Here is a 19,841-nt window from a genome sequence, read left to right as displayed (position 1 = left end):
ATTTTTGGGATGTTACATATATTAACATAATATGGGTATAAACTGGACTGATCTGGTTTGTTGTATATATTAATATTTTTATTTTGAGTTAAGTTTTTTAGGTTTGCAAAATGGATCCGTTTCTAAATCCATTCTCTCCATGACTGTTTGATTGGAGGATCAACCCAGAGCACAAATGAGGACAATTTTCCATCTTATGAATCTTTGCTACTTCTGTTCAACAATTTTAACCCAATTCAATACCTTTACCCATAATTAGTTATCTATTTAGTCTTGTTATTGTCACAATAGTTGTCAGATAGCTTTTCTTATTTTGCATGGTAGATTCAATCATTTAGTGATCAGTGTGCAAAATAAATGACCATCCTATGGTAGGTAACTAATACCTCTCAACCCTTAATGAAAAACTCCACTTTCAAAAGCATTTAATACCCTCATTTACAAACTTAATAGATAGCAGTTTTTTTTATGTAAAGTTATACTAATATATTTAACTCTAAACCTTAAAAACATTAATTAACATTGTACTCAACAGGGTAAAATTAAAATTTTCAACACTTTCTGATAAAGAAGATCGGCCAGAACAGCATTAGCAAGGTTACCAAGTTTTGGTAGTTGGATTTAAGTCCTACGAACTGGATTTCTTTATTTCAGCTAATAATTAATTAAGCCATGTTAGATGTGTACTAACGTTTCTAATTATCACCAAATTGATGCGTAAGTTTCACCGATAACAAATAAAAAATACTCTTTTGCTTACCACTACTTCAATCTTTCATGTGTATAGCTACTGATAAAATTAACCATCTATTGTGACTTTATAACATAAGATTGTAATCACACAACTAATAAATGTAATTAGTATGATAAATTTATGATTTTGAGATCTAAAGTACATCAAATTTTTGTTTGATTTGAGAGAAAAAATATGTCTGCATCACATGGGCAACGATTTGTGCTGCATAACATTAGGAAGCAAATTCTTTTATTTTAAGAAAAAGTAACAAGTAAAATTAATTGTAAGGGTTGAAATTTTGTCGGAACCGAAAGATATGGTCGGCACTTGTTTACTCCACTGTTGTTTTCAATGGAGACACCAACTCAACACTAAATAATTTTCCTTTTTTTCTTTTTTTTTTGTCTTTTTCTTACTAATATGCCAAATTTACATTTTAGGGAGCATGAAATTATGCTCCCCACCCACCCTATTTTCCCACTCCCTCCATCATTATTTTCTCATTGTCATTTTCAATCTCTCTTTTCAATAACCTTTATTAGAATATTCAGTGACTTTATATGGTTTTTTGTGAACTTATTATGCATTTATAAGACAATTTTTTTCAGTACTGTAAATGATGGTACATTGGTTAGATATTTTGTGTTCACATGTTAAAGACATTGTTCATCTAATAAACATATTTTTTCAGAAACTTGTCATACCATCATAAAATTAATTTATGGTTAACTGAAATGAAAAAAAAAACAAACAAACAAGGGACTGAATAAAAGTATAAATCTGGATTCAATTTTTAACTCAATAATTTATTTATTTTAATTATAAAATAACTATTACGAAACTTAATTGTTTGAAACTATTTTATATGAAGTAAGTAACTTCTGCCGGTTATTAATATATTCGTGATTCAAAACATGTACATTGAACCGTCTATTTAGAATTTTGTTATAGCCTCCACCTGTTTCATATTATAAATAAATTTAATAAAAAGTATGGAATACCATGATTTTCATTTATTGAAAAGATTAAGGGTTTGTTTAGACATTTCAATGTAGATACAAAAAGCATGGTAAATTAAAAAAAAATAAAATAATTATCATTTTATTTTAAAAAAAAATGTAATTTAATTTTAATGGAAATGATATTAAAATTAAATTAAGATTGGTATATATACTTAAAAAAAATTAAAATTGAAAAGATAAAATTAAAATTAAAAAGGAATTGTAGGAAAAAAATTTAAATACATTTATTTAAATACTATGGTGGTGCTATGTTTCACATCCACCAAACAAAATATACCGATTTAACAATTTATAATTTACAATTTAAATTATCTACCAATTAAAATTAATTTAATAACTTAAATAATGATATTTTAATTATGTTTAATTTATTTTACTTTATTTTAAATAGGTAGTGAAATGGCTGTAATTTTTCAAGACTGTGAAAGTATTATTTTTCTCATCACCGACACAGCTCACAGAATGGCAAATCCATCGTCACATTAACGTGTGAACAGTGCAACACTCTAAAAAAAAGAACACAAAACACAGGCTAGATGACAGAATCTACACATAAATAACTCCTAAAGACTATTAAAATTTAAATCTTCTTGCAATTTATTGGATTAGTCTCCTATAACTATTAATGATAATTATTAAAAATACATACACTACATTTTGTCCCTAATAAAAGATAATAAATATGTAATTGTAAAAAAACATAAATAGTTTTTATAATTTTATTATAGATCATTTTTTTTATTTTATAAATAATTTTTTAGATAAATATTTATTTTATTAATTTAAAAAACTTAATGCTTAAAAAAATAAAATAAAAACCATTAAATTTGACAAAATTCATTAAATTATATAAATGGTAAATAATTTTTTTTATTTTAAAAAAGTTTTTTTTATTAAAAGTAAAATTAGAAAAAAGTGAACATAAAAAGAGTGATTTTTTTATATAATAGTATAGAAAAAGATAATAATTGAAGTCAATAACAAATAACACTACGGAATTGATCAAATAAAAGAAAGATATTTTTGTTAAAGTAAAGTAATTTAGTTAAAAAAATGTTAAAGCTAATTATAATGAGGCACCGAATAAATGTTTTAAATAATAATTTCAAGAATAATTTGGTCCCCTCTGGCTAAACTTTAATTTGAAAATTGTTGAATAAAGCAATCACCCAAAAAGTAGTGCCACTTTAACTCAAATAGTGACAATCATGTAGGACCTCCAATGCCTTAATAAGGACAAACCGCACTTAACTCTAATCATGGTTATCATACTTTTGGTCTTCTAATTGTAGAATCCAAAAAGTCAATAATACTCCGAACAACACTCGAGTATGCACTTCCGAAGCAAAAGGTAAATGGACTTTACAGTAAATTTCACCACCAGTCAAACAAATTCCATGGTCAAGTCATTTAGCATCAAAAGATAAACCTCCACTAATTATGGATTTAGAAAACATGCAACAAAATTTTCCCTTGAGAAAAATTTTGTGTCCCTTTGTATGATTTGACAAAGACGCAGGAGATAGTGTCCTTAAGAAATGGTTGTGTAATTAAGTCACTATCTTTCTCAGAGTCAAATGACAGTGACATCTTAAAACACAATCGCACCAAACAATCCTTCCTTTTCGTTCCCAACAGTAAGTATTACCCGCCATATTTACTGCAGCGCGAGTGTGTGTGAGTGAGAGTGAGTGTCAGAGTGTGAGACTGTGCTTCTCTTATTCTCTCTTTCTTTTTGCCAGATGCAAATGCCAATGCCAATGCCATTCCAATCAGAATGAGAGAGTTAGGGTTTCAGGAACGACGCTCGTGGAGGCGCTCCGGTTCGCGAATAGGCGGCGACACCAGCCCCGACTCCGTCATCTTCACTCTCGAATCCAACCTCAGCCTCTTCTCCTCCGCCTCCGCCAGTGTCGATCGATGTTCCTTCGCCTCCGACGCGCACGACCATGACTCCTTAGCCTCCGAAATCTCCCTGGTAAACTAACACAACGCTTTTGCTCTGTGATACTAGTTGTCAATTGAAATTCGGAAATCTGAAATCAAGCTGTTTCGTTGTAGCACTTGGCGGCGCAGGAGCACGACAGAGATTTTTCTCATAGCGAAAGCTGGAGCGGTCCAGATCCGGATCTGGATCAGAATAACCGACAGCATCAACGACGGTGCGATGCAGATTTGGATGCATTACACAGAAAGCGTCACCAAAATCCTTTCTATGGAAAAGGAGAGAAAGCAAAAGGTGTTAATGGAATTATTATTATTATTTTTATTTCTAATTATTATTATTAGTTTGTTATTTATATTATAGTTATTATTGTTAGTGTTGTGGTTATTATTATTCTTATTACATTAAGATGCATTTGCGCTTTGTTGGTTTAAAAATGAAAAGAGAAAAAAAAAATAAAGTGAAAAAGAAAATAAAGTGGACTCACAGACTCTGTTGTTTTGTTGATGTACTTTCCGTATTGAAGTCCAAAAGGAAGAAGATAGTGACGGTGGTGACACTGAGGACGGAAATCAGCCCTTGGAATTTGATTCTGCCAGGAACTCTTTTTCTCTGGCTCTCAAAGGTACCAAACCTACTAGAATTTCAACTTTCCAATTCAAGCATTTTGGTTTATTTTATTTTATGTTATTCTTATTTTTTTATTTGTTGCTTAAAGAGTGTCAGGATAGGAGATCAAGATCTGAGGCGTTATTGAAGAAGCACGATCGGCGAAGGCCTGCTTCGTTAGATCTGAACAATGCCGTTGGAAATGGCAATGTTTCTTCACCTCGTTTGGGATTAGGGGCCATGAAGAAGAGCACTGTTTGTTCTCGAAGGTCTGGCTCTGGCTCTGCCAATTTTCCGAGTCCTGGAACGCCTAATTATCTTCACGCAGGTGCTGCTATGCAAAAGGGTTGGTGTTCGGAGCGAGTTCCTTTGCATACGAGTGCTGCCCGCAAGCAGGTTGGTTCTGCTCTGTTGCCTTTCAACAACGGGCGGACTTTGCCGTCCAAATGGGATGACGCTGAAAGGTGGATTCTGAGCCCCGTTTCTGGCGACAGCACTGGGAGGGCCTCGCTTCCAGCGCCTCAGAGAAGGCCCAAGTCCAAGAGTGGGCCACTTGGCCCCCCTGGCGCTGCTGCAGTTGCTTACTATTCCTTGTATTCCCCTGCGGCGCCTTTATTTGACGGTGGGAATTCAGGGAGTTTCATGGCGGCTTCTCCATTTTCTGCTGCTGTTAGTGTCTCAGCTGCTGCTGATGGGTTGATGGCCAGTTCCGGTGGGAGTTGTGGGGAGGTCCCCACCAGGACTGATCCTTGCATGGCACGCTCAGTTAGTGTCCATGGTTGCTCTCAGATGCAGAGTCAGTCATCATTGCCTGCCCAAGGTTTGTATACATATTATACAATACTATATTCTTTACAAGGTTTTAAATTGCACGATCCTTCACAATGCAGGCAATTGTGGCTGAGGCAGCCATAATTGTGGTTGCATTGAGTCAGAACTTTGGCAATGTGGCCGAAACTGTGATCAAGGGATGCAGCAACAATTATTTCCATCTTATTGTTTGAACCTTATCTCGCTTTGGGTTTGGTGAATTATGATTTTGTTGACTTAATTTGTCAGTGAAGCTGTGCTTGAGAAATATCACGGTGTGCGTGTGTTGAATGCTATTAGATCCATGTATTTCAAGGGCGACCCTAAACAATTTTAATTTCCTGATTTGTAGTTAATCCTCTATATTCTGTGAACGCCTCGTACTTACCGTGATATTTTGTAAAGATTGCTGTTGTTAGGTGGTTTGAATGGAACAGACTGTTTCTGTTGATAACACCAGTAGTGATGCTTGTCGATAGTCGACAGGTTTTTGCTTGATGATGACATGGTGGTCTTATGTAATCGTAAATGTACTTTTGTAATCGTAAATGTACTTCTGTGCTTATGATGTGTCATTTTTTTTATGTTGGCTTTAACTTACAGGGGAGAAGTTTGATGGTTTCAAAGATGCAGGCACCAATATATCACCTGCTATTTCTAGGAGGGACATGGCAACCCAGATGAGCCCGGAGGATAGCTCATGCTCCCCTCCAAATTTGAGGCCTTCTTTCTCTGCCTCTACTCCACCTTCCCTTCCTCTATCAGAGTTCAAGAGTTTGCCTTTCTCTAAAATGGATGTCAGAGATGTACCAGTAGATGAACGTGTAACCATGACAAGGTGGTCCAAGAAACACAGGGCCCTATTCTCTGGCAGAGGCTCAGAAAATGATGACAGCTGGAAAATTAGAGAAACAAGCAGTCGATCTTCATCTTGGGACATTACTGAAGGTTCAAAGACTGTGACAAAGTATGTATAACTTAGTATTGTATCGATTTCCTTAAATTTATCTGGTAACTAAAGTAAAATTATTCTTGACAACTTTAAACTCAAACGAATGATCATATAAATAATTTGATATTAAGTAAGAAGTGAGATTTTCCCTTTATACTCTTGTATTTTTCACTAGGCTTTTATCCAAAATGGTACGTGTTAGCTATAGATTATGGTTCATGATGGTACCACAACAACTATTGGAGTTTGAGGAATTTATGGTTATTGATTTGCTAAATTAGCTATCTTATTGGCATTGAAATTATTTATTAAAATGATTAGTGTACAGGAGTTGTCTTGTTAACAACCTCTCTTTATTACCATTTAAAGATTGACCATCGTAATCCAATTCAAACCAGAAAATATATATGTGAAGTATTTGATATAAGAAATACTTTATCCTTGAGAAAGCTCGGTCTTTACTCTATAAGAAATATTTGTGTGAACTTTACATTGTATCTGAAATTCCATCATTTTTTTACATGTCCAGGGCCAAAAGGGAGGAAGCCAAAATCAATGCATGGGAGAACTTGCAAAAGGCAAAAGCTGAGGCTGCTATACGGAAACTAGAGGTCAATTTCTCATGTTTTTTTCTTCTTGGCAGAATTTTAACAGGATACTCCTCTTAAAAATATTCATCAATTATTTATAAATTAAAATAAGAACTGATTTTATGCTTTAATCATCAAGTTGTTAGGGCCCCTTCATTGTAAATATTTTTTTCCTAATTTCCTTTAATTCTTCGTATTTGGTTGTTTTTTTCTTACTGGTTATCCTCTCTTTGCCAAATTTCAGCCTAATGGCTTACACTTGCTACCATTAGTATAGTAGTTCTGATCAGTGATCTGGGACATCCAACAACCTAGTGATCTTGTCTTAAAACGATGGACAAGTTTTTAACTATGTTGGCTGTCTGATAGGATCTTGACGTACTAAAGAAAACTTCTTCATGCATGTTGTGTCCTACAGAAAGTCCTCTTTTGTTATTCTTTTCGATCTGTGGCCCAACAAATTATTACTAAAATTTATAAAAGAATAGGAAGGAGAATTAGAGAGGAAGAACATAATCAAACAGATCATGATATCATTATTTTTGCTGTTTCAGATGAAGTTGGAGAAGAAGCGAGCATCATCAATGGATAAGATTATGAACAAGCTGAGATTGGCTCAGAAAAAAGCCCAAGAAATGAGAAGTTCAGTTTCCACCAACCAGGATCATCAAGTTGCTAGAACTCCTCACAAGGCTATATTATTTAGTAGAGCCACTCAGATGGGCTCTTTGAGTGGTTGTTTCACATGTCATGCCTTTTAAGCTTCGTCCGCATTCTTTTTCTGTTCAAATGAAGCTTGGGTAATTTTTTCTGTAGCCTTGTAGTAGTTCAAAAGTCAATTGAGTCTTTGATTAATTTGGTTTTATTTTGGTTTAAGAAATCTTTAAAGCAACACACTTTTCAAGACAGATATCTTCCTTTTGTTTCCCTCTTTTTATCCTTCTACTATCTTGTAAAGAAAGTTTTAAATAAAAAGTAAGAAAATTAGCAGTAGGATGTATAGAACTAATGTTCTTTTGTGTTTAAGTCCCGGCTTCCCTAGAGTTTTGGTAGGCTCAGGCGTATCCCTAATCTACATACCGTGGAAATTTTCTCTGTTTATATCCTTGTTCATTCCTATGTATTTTGATAAAAGGTTGTTACTTGTCTTACCAGGTTTCAGAGTTTAGAAAGATTTATATGTAACTTCTCTTAAACTAGTGAAAGGTGGAAGAAAGAGAAGCAGCATTCTGACACTTTCTGTCGTTGCGGTTTTGGAACGAACGAAATAGCAACACCGTCTAAAGATATCCGATTAAATCAAAATCTCCATGTACCCTCCTCACCCTTCGGAATTTGAATTCAATTATAAATAATCTATGTATGTACCTAGGCCAAACTTTAGAATAAAATTCTTTTGCATTATTTTTTTCTCTCCTTGACAGTTTGCTGTTCAAATGTAATCTCTTATCTATCTGCAGATAGTTGAACGATAAATTAACCTTAAATCTGTAATCTAGTTTTTAGTTTTTTCCTTCACGAAGTCGCGCATGGTTCAGTTCGTTCTTCGTTCCTTGGCCGATTTATGTTTGTTTCTTGTTCTTTCTATTCGTGCTAATTTTGCCTCACCGATACAAAACAAGTAAATTTGCTATTTCGTAGTCTGTCGTATTTCGATAAGAGAATGAATAGAATTTATGGACTTGATTTTGTCGTATGTACCAGCATATTTTGAATTATTAATCTGATTACACCACAATTAGTGGAACACATCTTTAGAGTAATTGTTCAATGACATTCCAATATTGGGTGTTTATTTAGTTGCTGCTGCCTACACATGCTTCGATCTCAGTCAGCCTTGGAATCTTCCGAGTTTTGAAGTTCCAAAAGTTCGGGTAAACATTCCAACCTGGTAAGATTGACATAATCTGTAGGAAGATGTTCAGCTATTCCTGGAATCATCAATCCAAAGAACCTGATTATCGTCATGATCCAGGTCTGAGTATAGCTTTTACCTACAACGAGGGGGAGAAGAAATCCTCTAATAAGCTCCCAGACTGCGTTTAGTATCTTGGGCAGGACCCAGAACAAAGAAAAATAGTTCTTGTTTGGCTCCTCGTCTAGAACCTGGATGGCAATACATTACAAAAAACAGAGTCAGAGTATATCAGGTTTAGTATGGTAAGAGCAAAATGAAACTCAAAATGAGAAATGATAGACTTCACATTCCACAACCCATACCTGGCCCTGGTACAAGCTGTTGAAGTAGAGGCAAGGACCAAAGTGTTTAAAGAAGAGGTTTTTGTCATCGTAAGGGATCCTAGGCACCAAATCATTGGAGTAAACATATCTCATGTATCTCACGTCATACTCTCTCAACTTGTCCTTCATGAACTCCCCAAACTCATAGTCCCCAACTCGTGGCTGCCCAAATGTATAAACCCCTTCTAACTTGTCCAACAGCCATGCCTCCTCATGTATTGTGAGAAGAGCAGCAAAGAGAATGGCCAAGGCTGCTCCCAAACTGTGCCCTGTCACTATGAATTTTGCATCCGTATTTGCCTCCAACATTGTTCTGAGCTTCTCTCTGATTGAATAGTAGGCGTAAGAATGGTGGGTGGTTTGGTCAATCTCTCTGGGCCATCCACTGTTCTTCTGAAGGCCCAAAGCTTTCATGAAGCCACCATGTATTCTACCCACATTGGGCAAGTGGTACCAAGAGATATCCACATCCGTTCTCCATTGATCCGCATCAAATGGCTCTGTACCCCTGAATGCAACAACTATCAACTTCGGTTCCCACTTCTTATCTTGCAATATGATTGCTTGTGTCGACCACTGCTCTTGGTAATCTGCATCCCATCATTTCGAAATTTTACTCTCAAAACAATCATAATGGCGTTTTTATTTCCACTATTTTCCAATATTTATCTTTTGCTTTTCTAAAATGGAAGAAAGCAACTTAATTTTGCAATTTGAAAAAAAAAGTGCTTATTGATTGAGCTTAATTTAACCTTTACAAAATTTATAGACTAAGCATTACCTCCAATTATATATTGGATCTAATCAGTATCTCTAATGTCTATAGGACTTAGGTTTTCCAATAAGCCCTTTCATGTCCAAAAGTGTTGTGCTTGGTGTGTGTGTGTGTGTGTGTGTATATATATATATATATATATATATATATATATATATATATATATATATATATATATATATATATATATATATATATATATATATATATATATATATATATATATATATATATATATATAATATTTCTAGTTGATTTGAGATTTATGTTTTTTCTAATATATGTATTATTGAGTTTGTCTAATGTTAACAGGTGAGTGATTCTCTTAATAGTTGTACAATGATTTTGATATTGTCTCTTAATATAATTGAAGTATAATTTAATTTTATCATAGCGATACTCGAATTATGATATTTATGTTGTTACATTATTGAATAGGAAGAATTGTACATTAATTATTATTTATAATTTTGACCTAAAGATAAGTGTTTGAAGATTGGGTTGGCTAGGACGTGGATAAACTCTTTATCCAATCCACTAAAAAAACATTAGAGGCTGATTTACTTTGTCCCTCCAATCATATTTCATCTGTATCTTTAATTTCCAAAAATGATTAAAGATTACATTTTTTTATCAGATTTCGAAATTCAAAAAAATGTATAAAAGATTTCAATAAATTTCAAAATTGGATAAAAAAATAAATTTCTTTTATTAAATTTCGAAACTTGATAAAATTTTGAGAAACTTTGATAAAAATTCTTAGTCAAAAGTAAAAGTTCCATAAAGAAAAAATCTTCAAGTTTAGAAAAAAATTTCATCAAAAATAAAAGTTTGATAAAGAAAAAATCTTTCATTGAATTTTAAAATTCGATGAAACATAAAAGGTATAAGGTTTTTAAATTACAAAGGATAGTTTTAAAATTTTAAAACAATTTGGAGGTACAGAAATAATTGGAGGTGTGGGATAAAACAACCACCATCAGATTGAGTTGAATTAATTCAACCCATAGTTTGGATTTGGTTAAATCATAAATAAAAATCAATTTAATATAATTGGACTCAATCAGGTTGAGTGGAGTAATTGGATAACCTGACCCAATAAATATCTCCAGTAGTTGACATAACAATTAGTATAAAAATGAAGGTGATAATGAGTTTGAACAATTGTTAAGGAAAAATTATTGCAGAGTTCGTTAATTATCGTGTGACATGGATTATGTAAGTTAAGTTACTAAGAATACTTACCTTTTTAAGTAAAAAAGATTATGCCCTACAGCGGTTAACCTAAGTAAAAAATAAATAAATGTTATCAATTGAGAATTTATATATTATATTCTGGCAAGATATCTCTAATTAATATATAGAACTTAAGTTCTTTCAAATATTTCTTTTAATTTTGTTTTTCTAAAGTATATATGTGCTTCTAAATAGATTCTAAATAATCAAAGGTTAGATGGGAAGCAAAATGTGACTGGTAAATAGAAGGAACATTCCATGAAATTAAGTGTGGTCCAGAGTAAACTATGTCCCATTGCTTTTTTTCTCTTTGTTAGGTTCAAGTTTGATTAACTGTGAACGACTAAAAACAAACTTTCAGAATTCAAAGTTGGGACGTATCAAATTCAAATTCCATGTTAAGAGTCAAATTTAGCTTTTAGGAGAAGAACGATGTTGTTCGAGTTTCATGTACATTTGAGCCAGTCAAATTTGAACTAAAGTTTGATCTTGAGTTGATTAAATATTTCACAACTAGGTTGAAATGTTTATTTTCTGAATTATATTAATTTTAAAAAATATCCCTTCTATAAGTTGTGGAACATCTAATAATGTCATTCGATTATTCACTTATATAAAATTATGAAATGTGATAAGTACATAAATATCTAATTAAGATTTAAAGAAAATGATAATTCATCTCCAATTAAAAACTCAAATATGATAAATACATAAATCTCTAATTAAGATTTAAAGAAAATGATAATTCATCTTCAATTGAAAATTCAAGGGTTAAGATGGTTCATCTTAGAACTTTGTTATCGGTGTTATATAATGTTGATGTTTGAATCCAAGACTTATAGTGTGACATAATTAAGTCTTTACTTCTAATGTGAAATTATTAGATACATAAAAACAACTTTTATATATATATATATTAAAATTGTAAATTATTACATTAAAATTAAAAGAAAAAAAACTAAAATGATCATATAATCTTAGGATTTATTAATGTGCACTCACTATTTTATTTTATTTTAATTTAATTCTGAAAGAATATGTTAGTATAGGTTACATATTTTAGTGGAATTTAAAAGTTGTCATAATTATAGTTTGTTCATATACTCATTTTAAAAGATAAGAGACGTTATTTTAATAAATCCTATAAACAGTTTTTAATGTATAGTTACCAGTTTTCCTTTTTTTATAGAAAAAACATGTTAGCAAGCTACACCTATGATTTTTATGATTTATCGTAGGTATAATTTTTTAATACACTTTTCTAAAAATAAGTGGGTCTACATTAGCTAATCTCCTTAATCTTCTGTGATGATAATCTATTAAAATATATGAATCTAAAAACTTAAAATTAAAATTAAATGGCCATATAAAGCGATAATAAACAAAACTATGATTTTCAAATAAATATAATTAACGTGTAAAGTTTTAATCATGCATGTATAAGTAACACAAACCCGAATTATTTGTGAACTATAAAATTTGTGTTATTAACTTTAAGCTCAAACTCATTGATATAGCTAAATGAATAAATTTATAAAACTATGAACTAAACTATAATAATTTACGGGCAATTCAACTAATTACGCCATAATTGTAACCTTAGTATATTATGATATATAATAATAGAGGAATCATACCAACATTTAATGCATTAAATGTTTATGTCCTTCATATATAATGATGCCAAACACTTTGATATTGCTAGTTTAATTTTCTGATAAGAAACCAGCTTAGCAAAACATACATACATATATATATATATATATATATATATATATATATATATATATATATATATATATATATATATATATATATATATATAGCAGTACTGAAAAGATGTTTTATCTATCTGCAAATTTTCGTATCTTCTAAGCAAAATATACAGGAAAAAAAGGGATGTTTCTTAATTACGTACCGTTCCAGAAGCTGTGTAACCCCAAAAACTCCATCTGCAATCATATTACAACAGAAGAACAAAAAAAGGTAAACCCTACATCAAAATCACCAACACTAAAACCTAATTGAAAACATTTTTATTAGCTAATAATTAATTAACATATTACCTCAGATTTAAGTTCTTAAGATGGGCAACACTAGTAGAAGTTAATCAATAATTATTATTTTTTAAATATTAACCCTTGGTGAAGTTAGTAAAAAATTAAATAATTAGGAATGAATAAGAACTTACATTCCAATGATTTTGCACTGCATTACAAAGAAAATTTTCATTTTCGTAGGAAATCTTTGAAGCCATCATCGAGAGGAATCCTTTGTATTTGGCATCATTTTGTTTAATGTTTCTGTCTAAATCAAGTCGTGTGTCAACGAAGCCCACCACAGATAGATATGATGCAGATGATTTCTCTGGTCTTTTCACCTTTCCTGCTTCACAAATTCTTACACTTCTCATATATCACTTTAAAAATAACTTCAATAATATATATATGTTCATACCATGCAAACACTAATGTTTTTGTCTAGAATCTTTAACAAATATATTTTGAAGTTTTAAATTGAAAAGCTTCATACCCAAATGAAAATTAGTGATGAGAAATAAAATGATGTTATTATTATCATGAATTACCTCTTAGAATGTTGAAAAAGAGTCCTTTGAAACCTCCATTGCATGATAAAAGATTGAGCGAAAACTCCAAGATGTCTCCAACCTTCTTCAAGGAGTTTCTTGAGGCAAGAAGGAGAATCTGTGCCACAACAGATATGAAGATGAGCCATCTTTGTCGAAAATCTGTTGCCTGAATCTCTTCTCTGCATTCTATGAATCTTCTGTTGCTCAACTTAGAAGAGAACAAGAGCCTCCCAAGATCAACGACACTTGCTTCTTCTGGCTTCAACAGCAGGTAATTGCTACCAAATAGCTCTTTGGATTCCATTGCTTTAAGAAACGCCTTTCCCAACTCAAGAAAAAATGATTCTTTCGAATGAATGTTGTTGCGTTGTGTGTGTCAACGTCCAAGGCAAAATGCAGCAAATGGATATCATATTTGAGTTATTATATACATTCACAGCGTACGTTAATTAATGTCATGTTTTACATTTAATACATTATTAATTGCTAGATGTTACAGACAGAAAACTACGTGTTTTTTGTCGACTTTGAGTATTTTAATATTTTAAGGAACCCTAGATTTGAGAACTGTGTTTGAAAAAGATATTAAAAATAGAAACCTAGTAAGACGCGTTATCTACCAAAAACTAATTACTTATAAAGTAAACTTTTCGTAACAATAACGTAGACAGAAACAGATCATTGAATTGAGTAGCATGTGAAAAAAAATAGCTTTATATGGTAATTGGTTAATGAATAACAAGGAGTTAGTTTTTAATTGATAATTTTTTTTTGGGTTTTTTCTAGTAAATTCTTTCTTTTTGGGTGGATTTTGTTAATGGAGAAAATGTAGAAAAAAAAAAGATTTTAATGGGCAATCAAATTGTCTAACGAAAGCTTATAATGTATATACTTTATGAATATTTGGTATCAATAATATTAAAAAAAATTAAAAGATAAACATTAAAAAAATAGTAGTATTAAATATAAAGTTGAGTAAAAGAAGTATGTGATTAATGAATTAATGAGTTTTTTTGGTTTTAACCCTTAAATGAGGTTTACCCAGCACTTTGGTTTAGTGGGTTTTTCTTTTGTGGTCTTTTTCTTAATGAATGCTAATGAGAAAAATGCCCAGTTGGAATGGAATACACGTAATCATACACTTTTACCAATTCCAAAAACCTGGTTTTTCATCACTATACTAGTTGCTGGGTTATGACACACTATGATTTAATCCATTGATAGGTTTTTTCTTTCTCCAAAAGTTAAAAGAATGAAAATAATCTGTGCTATTCTTCAATTTTTTTCGATATCAATAGAAAATATTTGAATGGACTAAAAAGTGATATAAACAATTCCTGATTTTAAAATCTGAAAATGAGAATAAAATGAGTGTTTACGTATATTCATCTTCTTTTATTTTAAACTGTTAAAATAATTCTAATTTAACTTATAAATTATTTTAGAATTTATGTAATTCTAGTTTCCTTAATTTTACTTAGCATTAAAAATATTTATTTCTTTTATATTAGAATCTTAATAATGTCATTTTTTTATATTTTTATTTTTATTAATAAATAATTAGATAAATAATGGGTACTTAAAAAAACTGTATAAAACCAAATTTCATATCCATAAAAAACAAAAAAAAAATAATTGGAAAACTATTGCGTGTCTCTAAGGTTCCTTGTATTGTTGGTATATTTTAATTTTGTCTTATTATTTTTCCCAAGCTTGCACAAATTCAGCTTGAGGTTGGCGGATAATAAAGTTTTCCCAAAGCTTGCGCACAATTCAGCTTGGCATATTATAAAGAAATTAATTTAACTATAACTACTTACAATGTAAAGCAACACATCTAAACTTAATGAATTTCATTAAAATAGATTTTGATACCAAGCAATTTGGTGTACTAATTATACAATTTAAATTAATTTAATATCTAATTAAGTTAACTAGAATATATAATTATTGGTGAAAATGGGTTAATTATGTCACATAATTTATGTTTGACTATAAAAAATCATACTTAAAAAAATACAGTGAGGTGGAAACTTTATTGGAAATTAAAACAACTCATTTGTTTATTTTTTGTGGGTGATTTATATAGAGAGCGTTCTATCTTATTACATTTATACTTGCACGAAGTTAGTTGTCTAAATCTCTAATTTATTTACAATGAAATCATTTTTTTATCGATAAATATTAATTGTTAATATTTTGTTAGTGGGAGAGTTGAACCTAAAATCTCTTTCACTCTCCCTTTCAAATCTACCAAACCAACCTTATAACTTCCAAATGTTAATGGAAGAACTGAACCCACAACCTCTGTCCTCCCTTCCAACTATATTATTAAACTACCTTATAACTCTAATTCACAATGAAATTATGATTGTTATTGGAAAACTTGTTATTGGGAAACTAGTGTTTCCTTTTGTTGTTAATGGATTTTTCATGGTGGTTGCTCTTATTGCATTTAAGTTTTTATACATCATTGAGATGTGCGTTTTATATATCAATGGTTGTTTTAGGATATCTTAATCACGAAAATGTATGAATGTTTCATTTTACATATTTTGGTCATTTGTGTTTTATATAGGTAGAACAAAGTCATTACAAATGATATATTCTTTTATATATTTTAGGTTATGCTTTTAAGTCAAACAATTACCTTTAAAAACAACAACACAGGGTATTATAAGGCTAAATGTAAGTTTACGTTGGGTATTATTATAGGAATACGAGAGAGTGAAAGATATAGAAGGAATATTTCAATCTCATTAACTTTTATTAAGCTTAACAAACAAGCTTAAATACACAACACACTATAAACAAAACAAATTAGAAAGAGATGTAGTTATATAAGTATGAAACCCGTAACTATCATAACAGTCATATTTTTGGCTTAACTGTAACAAACCACCTTAAAGACGAATCACATTAAATTCACAACACCAACGAGCTTCCTCAAACTCTTAAATCTGTCACACTTCAACGCCTTAGTTAGCACATATGCTAGCTGCAATTCTAACCTACAGTGTGTAATATCCATCTTTTAATTGCTGACTTACTCACATATACAGTGAAATTTGGTCTTAATATGTTTGTTTTTACCATGAGAAGTTGGTTGCCTAGCAAGATCAATTTTTAATTTGTTTTCAGCATGTACTTTTATTTTGCAAGCTAGTTCAATTTTCAAGCCTTTCATCAATGAATTCGGTTAGATAGCTTGGAAAGTTGCTTGACAAGCAACTACATATTCTACTTTACAAGAGAATAAAGCAATCACTGGCTCCTTTGTTGAGCTACACGAATGGGAGATTTTTTAAGGAAGAAAATGTACCTAATTGTTCTTTTCCTATTCCACTTATCACCACACCAATCTCCATCTGAATATGCAATAATACTTAAAACAACGCATGTCTTTCCCTTTGGAAATAAAACTCCGAAACTATATGTGCCTTTAGATAGTGTAGGATTCTCTTAGCAACATTTAAGTGAGATTGTCTAGGATCTTCTTGGCAAATCCAACACTGAAATTGAGATCAAGTTGTGAATTTCACATGTATTTTAAGCTCCCAACTATTTTCTAATAGACATTGGGATCAATTGTTTCTTCTTGTGGTTCCTTTTCCAATCTCAAACCAACTTCAGTTAGTCTGTTGGATGAGTTGCTATTATGCATTTAGAATTTCTTCAACATGTCTTGTGTAGAAGATGATTAATACATAATAATGCCAATTTCAGTTTTAGTGAACTCTATTCCTAGAAAATAGCTTGGTTTGCCCAAATCACTCATCTAAAATTCATCCAACATTTCAACTTTGAATTATACTATTAAATTCTCACTGCTTCCTGTGACCAACAAATCATTTACATATAGGCACTTTATTAGCTTCTTAGTTTTCTCATTATTGTAACAACACTTTACATACACACCATGTTTAGAAGCACACTTCTCAAACCCGATACTACTTATAAAAACATCAATTTGTTGGTTCCAAGCCCTTGGAGCTTGTTTGTGTCCGTTTAGAGCCTTTCTCAACTCGTACACAATGTGTTTATCCTCTTTGATCTCAAACCCTTAAAACTAAAACATAAACATATTCTTCAATCTTGTCATTTAAGAAAAGTATTTTATTGATGTAGTCATCAAAGAATATTATTTATTTTAATTACTCTGATTTGAAAGACTAAAACACCATTACCATATATTTTGAGGTCTGATTTTTTTATTTTTTTGCCAAACGTTTTTGTTAAAATAATTTATGCTTAATTTATTTCTTAAAAGGAATGTGATGCGGAAAAATTCTTTGTAAAAACCTTTAAGAGAGAAAAATAAATAATTTTTTCTATTGATTAAAACTAACTTGTGAATAAGTTAAAAATAAAAATTTTAGAGAAATTATGTAAAAATTTCTATAACATCAGGTTATGGATAAACTAATTTTAATGTTTAGAAAAACTATTTTAGAAATTTTTTCATATTTATTTCCTGTAAGTAACTTATTTTTATTCCTAAAAATTAAAATGATCATATTTGAGAATCCATCATCGGTAATTTATTTCTTGATTTCTATCTAAAACTCTGAATTAAAATAAACAATTAAGAAACATTTTAAATTTAATTAAACATTTATAAATATCTTATTTTGTTTATAACACTTAAAAAAATCCTCAAATAATAATCAAGGCAAAAAACAATTAATCAGTTACTACTAATTTAGATACTAATTTATAAACTAAAAATTAATTATTTTTAAAATAATTATTATAAATGAAAAATTAGATAATAATTTTTTTAGTAATCAAAACTTTAATAATTAATATTAGTAACTAAGCAAACCTTTAATTATTATTTTTATATTATGTATAACTACTTTTACTATATTTTATTAGATCCAGTCCAGCTAAAAACTATTATGTATTTAATTTTCTATTAGTGACTACAAAATTTAAGGTCACTTTATTCTATATAATTTAAATTTAGTCATAGTTACTTTATATTCTATTGTTGACATCTACTACAACATTTTAGACCTAATAAATTGAAGAATGAGAAGGGACGAGATTTGAAGCTGGATTGTTCTTGCTATCTTCACCACAAATTTTAAATTAGATTTGTATACATGTTAACCAAACCAATTAATACTCAAAACACTATTAATTTTAAACTAATGCACACAAAGCTTTGATTACATATAATTTATTGATTATATTTATTAATTGAACAACATTATGGAAGCAAAATACTCACAAGCCTCGTCTTCGATGCTGATAGTATTTGGGCTTATACTAATCCGGCCCAGAATGTGGGTATTATGTTAGTTTCTTTTTGTATCTTAATGTATTTGTTCTTGTACTCTCATAAATTTATGTATTCTAGATTGTGTTATTCGGAATGTAGGTTTTATATTTCAAAATATACAATCAAAAATGTAATTTTTATTTTTTATTTTGAAATACAACAAATTATATACTAAAATATATAACTTAAAATACAAAAAATATATTTTAGATTAATAATATTAAATATATTTATATTCTGAATTATATAATTCATAATATATCTCTTATTTTGCATTCTGAAATGTACAATTTATTTATAACATACAAATATATGTCGATTAGTAAATTTCAAAATACAAAAATTTAGGAAAGTACGTGTCAAATAAGATATGTAAGAAGAAATGACCTCATATATGCTTTAAAATGGGCTATCTTTAGTATGGTCATTTATAGCCCAATCGTGTTTGTTGTGATTTTTTAATGATAATTTTGACCTTTTTTGGGATATTATTGACCTTCAAGGTTGGTATGCAAAAGCTTAATAATTTTAATAAGTTTCTTTATTTCTTAAAACTTGATTTAGTAATTATTCTTATATAACGTAGTTAATGTATTTCGTAAAATATGTTATTTGTATTTATTGGTTATAATTTATTATCTAAATAAATATAAGTTAGATAATTTAATTATTTTTTAATCTTAAATTATCGTAATTAACTGTAAATCTTTTAGTTTAACTTGTATGTTAATGAGATTAATTATATAATTTGTATGACTTTATCTTAATTGAGTAGATGTGGATTGAGTATATATTGATCAAATAGAGTGATATTTATTCGACTAAGGTAAGATTCTATGTTATTATTATAAAAAAAAAATACTTGAACATATATGGTACAATAACATATTTTCTATTTTAATTTTCAAACTTGATTTTTATAGCAAGTCTCAAATTTATCAACAAGATATTATGTTGAATAATAAACGGGCGATAAATATTGGATTTTATATAAGAAAACATAATTTCCTATTGTTTTGCATTGGCACTTTACCCAGCACCACCCTAC

The 19,841-nt window shown here is 30.1% G+C and overlaps 2 protein-coding genes across 2 annotated transcripts; one reads left to right on the top strand and one right to left on the bottom strand.

Moving 5' to 3' along the window:
- Positions 1 to 3,247: 3,247 nt before the first annotated feature.
- On the top strand, positions 3,248 to 8,182 carry LOC108338684 (uncharacterized). The gene is made up of 9 exons (XM_017575718.2): positions 3,248 to 3,395; positions 3,501 to 3,736; positions 3,820 to 3,997; positions 4,230 to 4,328; positions 4,422 to 5,132; positions 5,726 to 6,089; positions 6,604 to 6,685; positions 7,219 to 7,464; positions 7,820 to 8,182. The coding sequence occupies exons 2-8, from the start codon at positions 3,536 to 3,538 to the stop codon at positions 7,423 to 7,425; spliced, it is 1,842 nt and encodes a 613-aa protein (XP_017431207.1). The 5' UTR covers positions 3,248 to 3,395; positions 3,501 to 3,535; the 3' UTR covers positions 7,426 to 7,464; positions 7,820 to 8,182.
- A 169-nt stretch (positions 8,183 to 8,351) lies between these two features.
- Positions 8,352 to 13,886, bottom strand: LOC108337535 (triacylglycerol lipase OBL1). Its single transcript, XM_017574089.1, has 5 exons — positions 13,504 to 13,886; positions 13,108 to 13,301; positions 12,835 to 12,868; positions 8,885 to 9,495; positions 8,352 to 8,770 (listed from the first exon to the last, which is right to left on the bottom strand). The coding sequence occupies exons 1-5, from the start codon at positions 13,808 to 13,810 to the stop codon at positions 8,492 to 8,494; spliced, it is 1,425 nt and encodes a 474-aa protein (XP_017429578.1). The 5' UTR covers positions 13,811 to 13,886; the 3' UTR covers positions 8,352 to 8,491.
- Between the last annotated feature and the right edge of the window lie 5,955 nt (positions 13,887 to 19,841).

The sequence above is a fragment of the Vigna angularis genome, chromosome 7 (assembly GCF_016808095.1).
Source record: "Vigna angularis cultivar LongXiaoDou No.4 chromosome 7, ASM1680809v1, whole genome shotgun sequence".
In the NCBI taxonomy this organism is placed as follows: Eukaryota; Viridiplantae; Streptophyta; class Magnoliopsida; order Fabales; family Fabaceae; genus Vigna; species Vigna angularis.
Note: the sequence above shows the minus strand (reverse complement) of the source record. Positions and strands in the feature narration are given on the sequence as shown.

What these genes read in the sequence shown, in the direction of transcription:
- LOC108337535 (XM_017574089.1), bottom strand. Translation starts at nt 13,810, where the DNA reads ATGGAATCCAAAGAGCTATTTGGTAGCAATTACCTGCTGTTGAAGCCA. An exon ending in GTTACACAGCTTCTGGAACG is followed by an intron (nt 9,496 to 12,834) that starts GTACGTAATTAA and finishes GATGGGATGCAG; the next exon opens with ATTACCAAGAGCAGTGGTCG. An exon ending in ACAGCTTGTACCAGGGCCAG is followed by an intron (nt 8,771 to 8,884) that starts GTATGGGTTGTG and finishes ATTGCCATCCAG; the next exon opens with GTTCTAGACGAGGAGCCAAA.
- LOC108338684 (XM_017575718.2), top strand. Translation starts at nt 3,536, where the DNA reads ATGAGAGAGTTAGGGTTTCAGGAACGACGCTCGTGGAGGCGCTCCGGT. An exon ending in AAAAGGAGAGAAAGCAAAAG is followed by an intron (nt 3,998 to 4,229) that starts GTGTTAATGGAA and finishes TCCGTATTGAAG; the next exon opens with TCCAAAAGGAAGAAGATAGT. An exon ending in CTGCTATACGGAAACTAGAG is followed by an intron (nt 6,686 to 7,218) that starts GTCAATTTCTCA and finishes TTGCTGTTTCAG; the next exon opens with ATGAAGTTGGAGAAGAAGCG.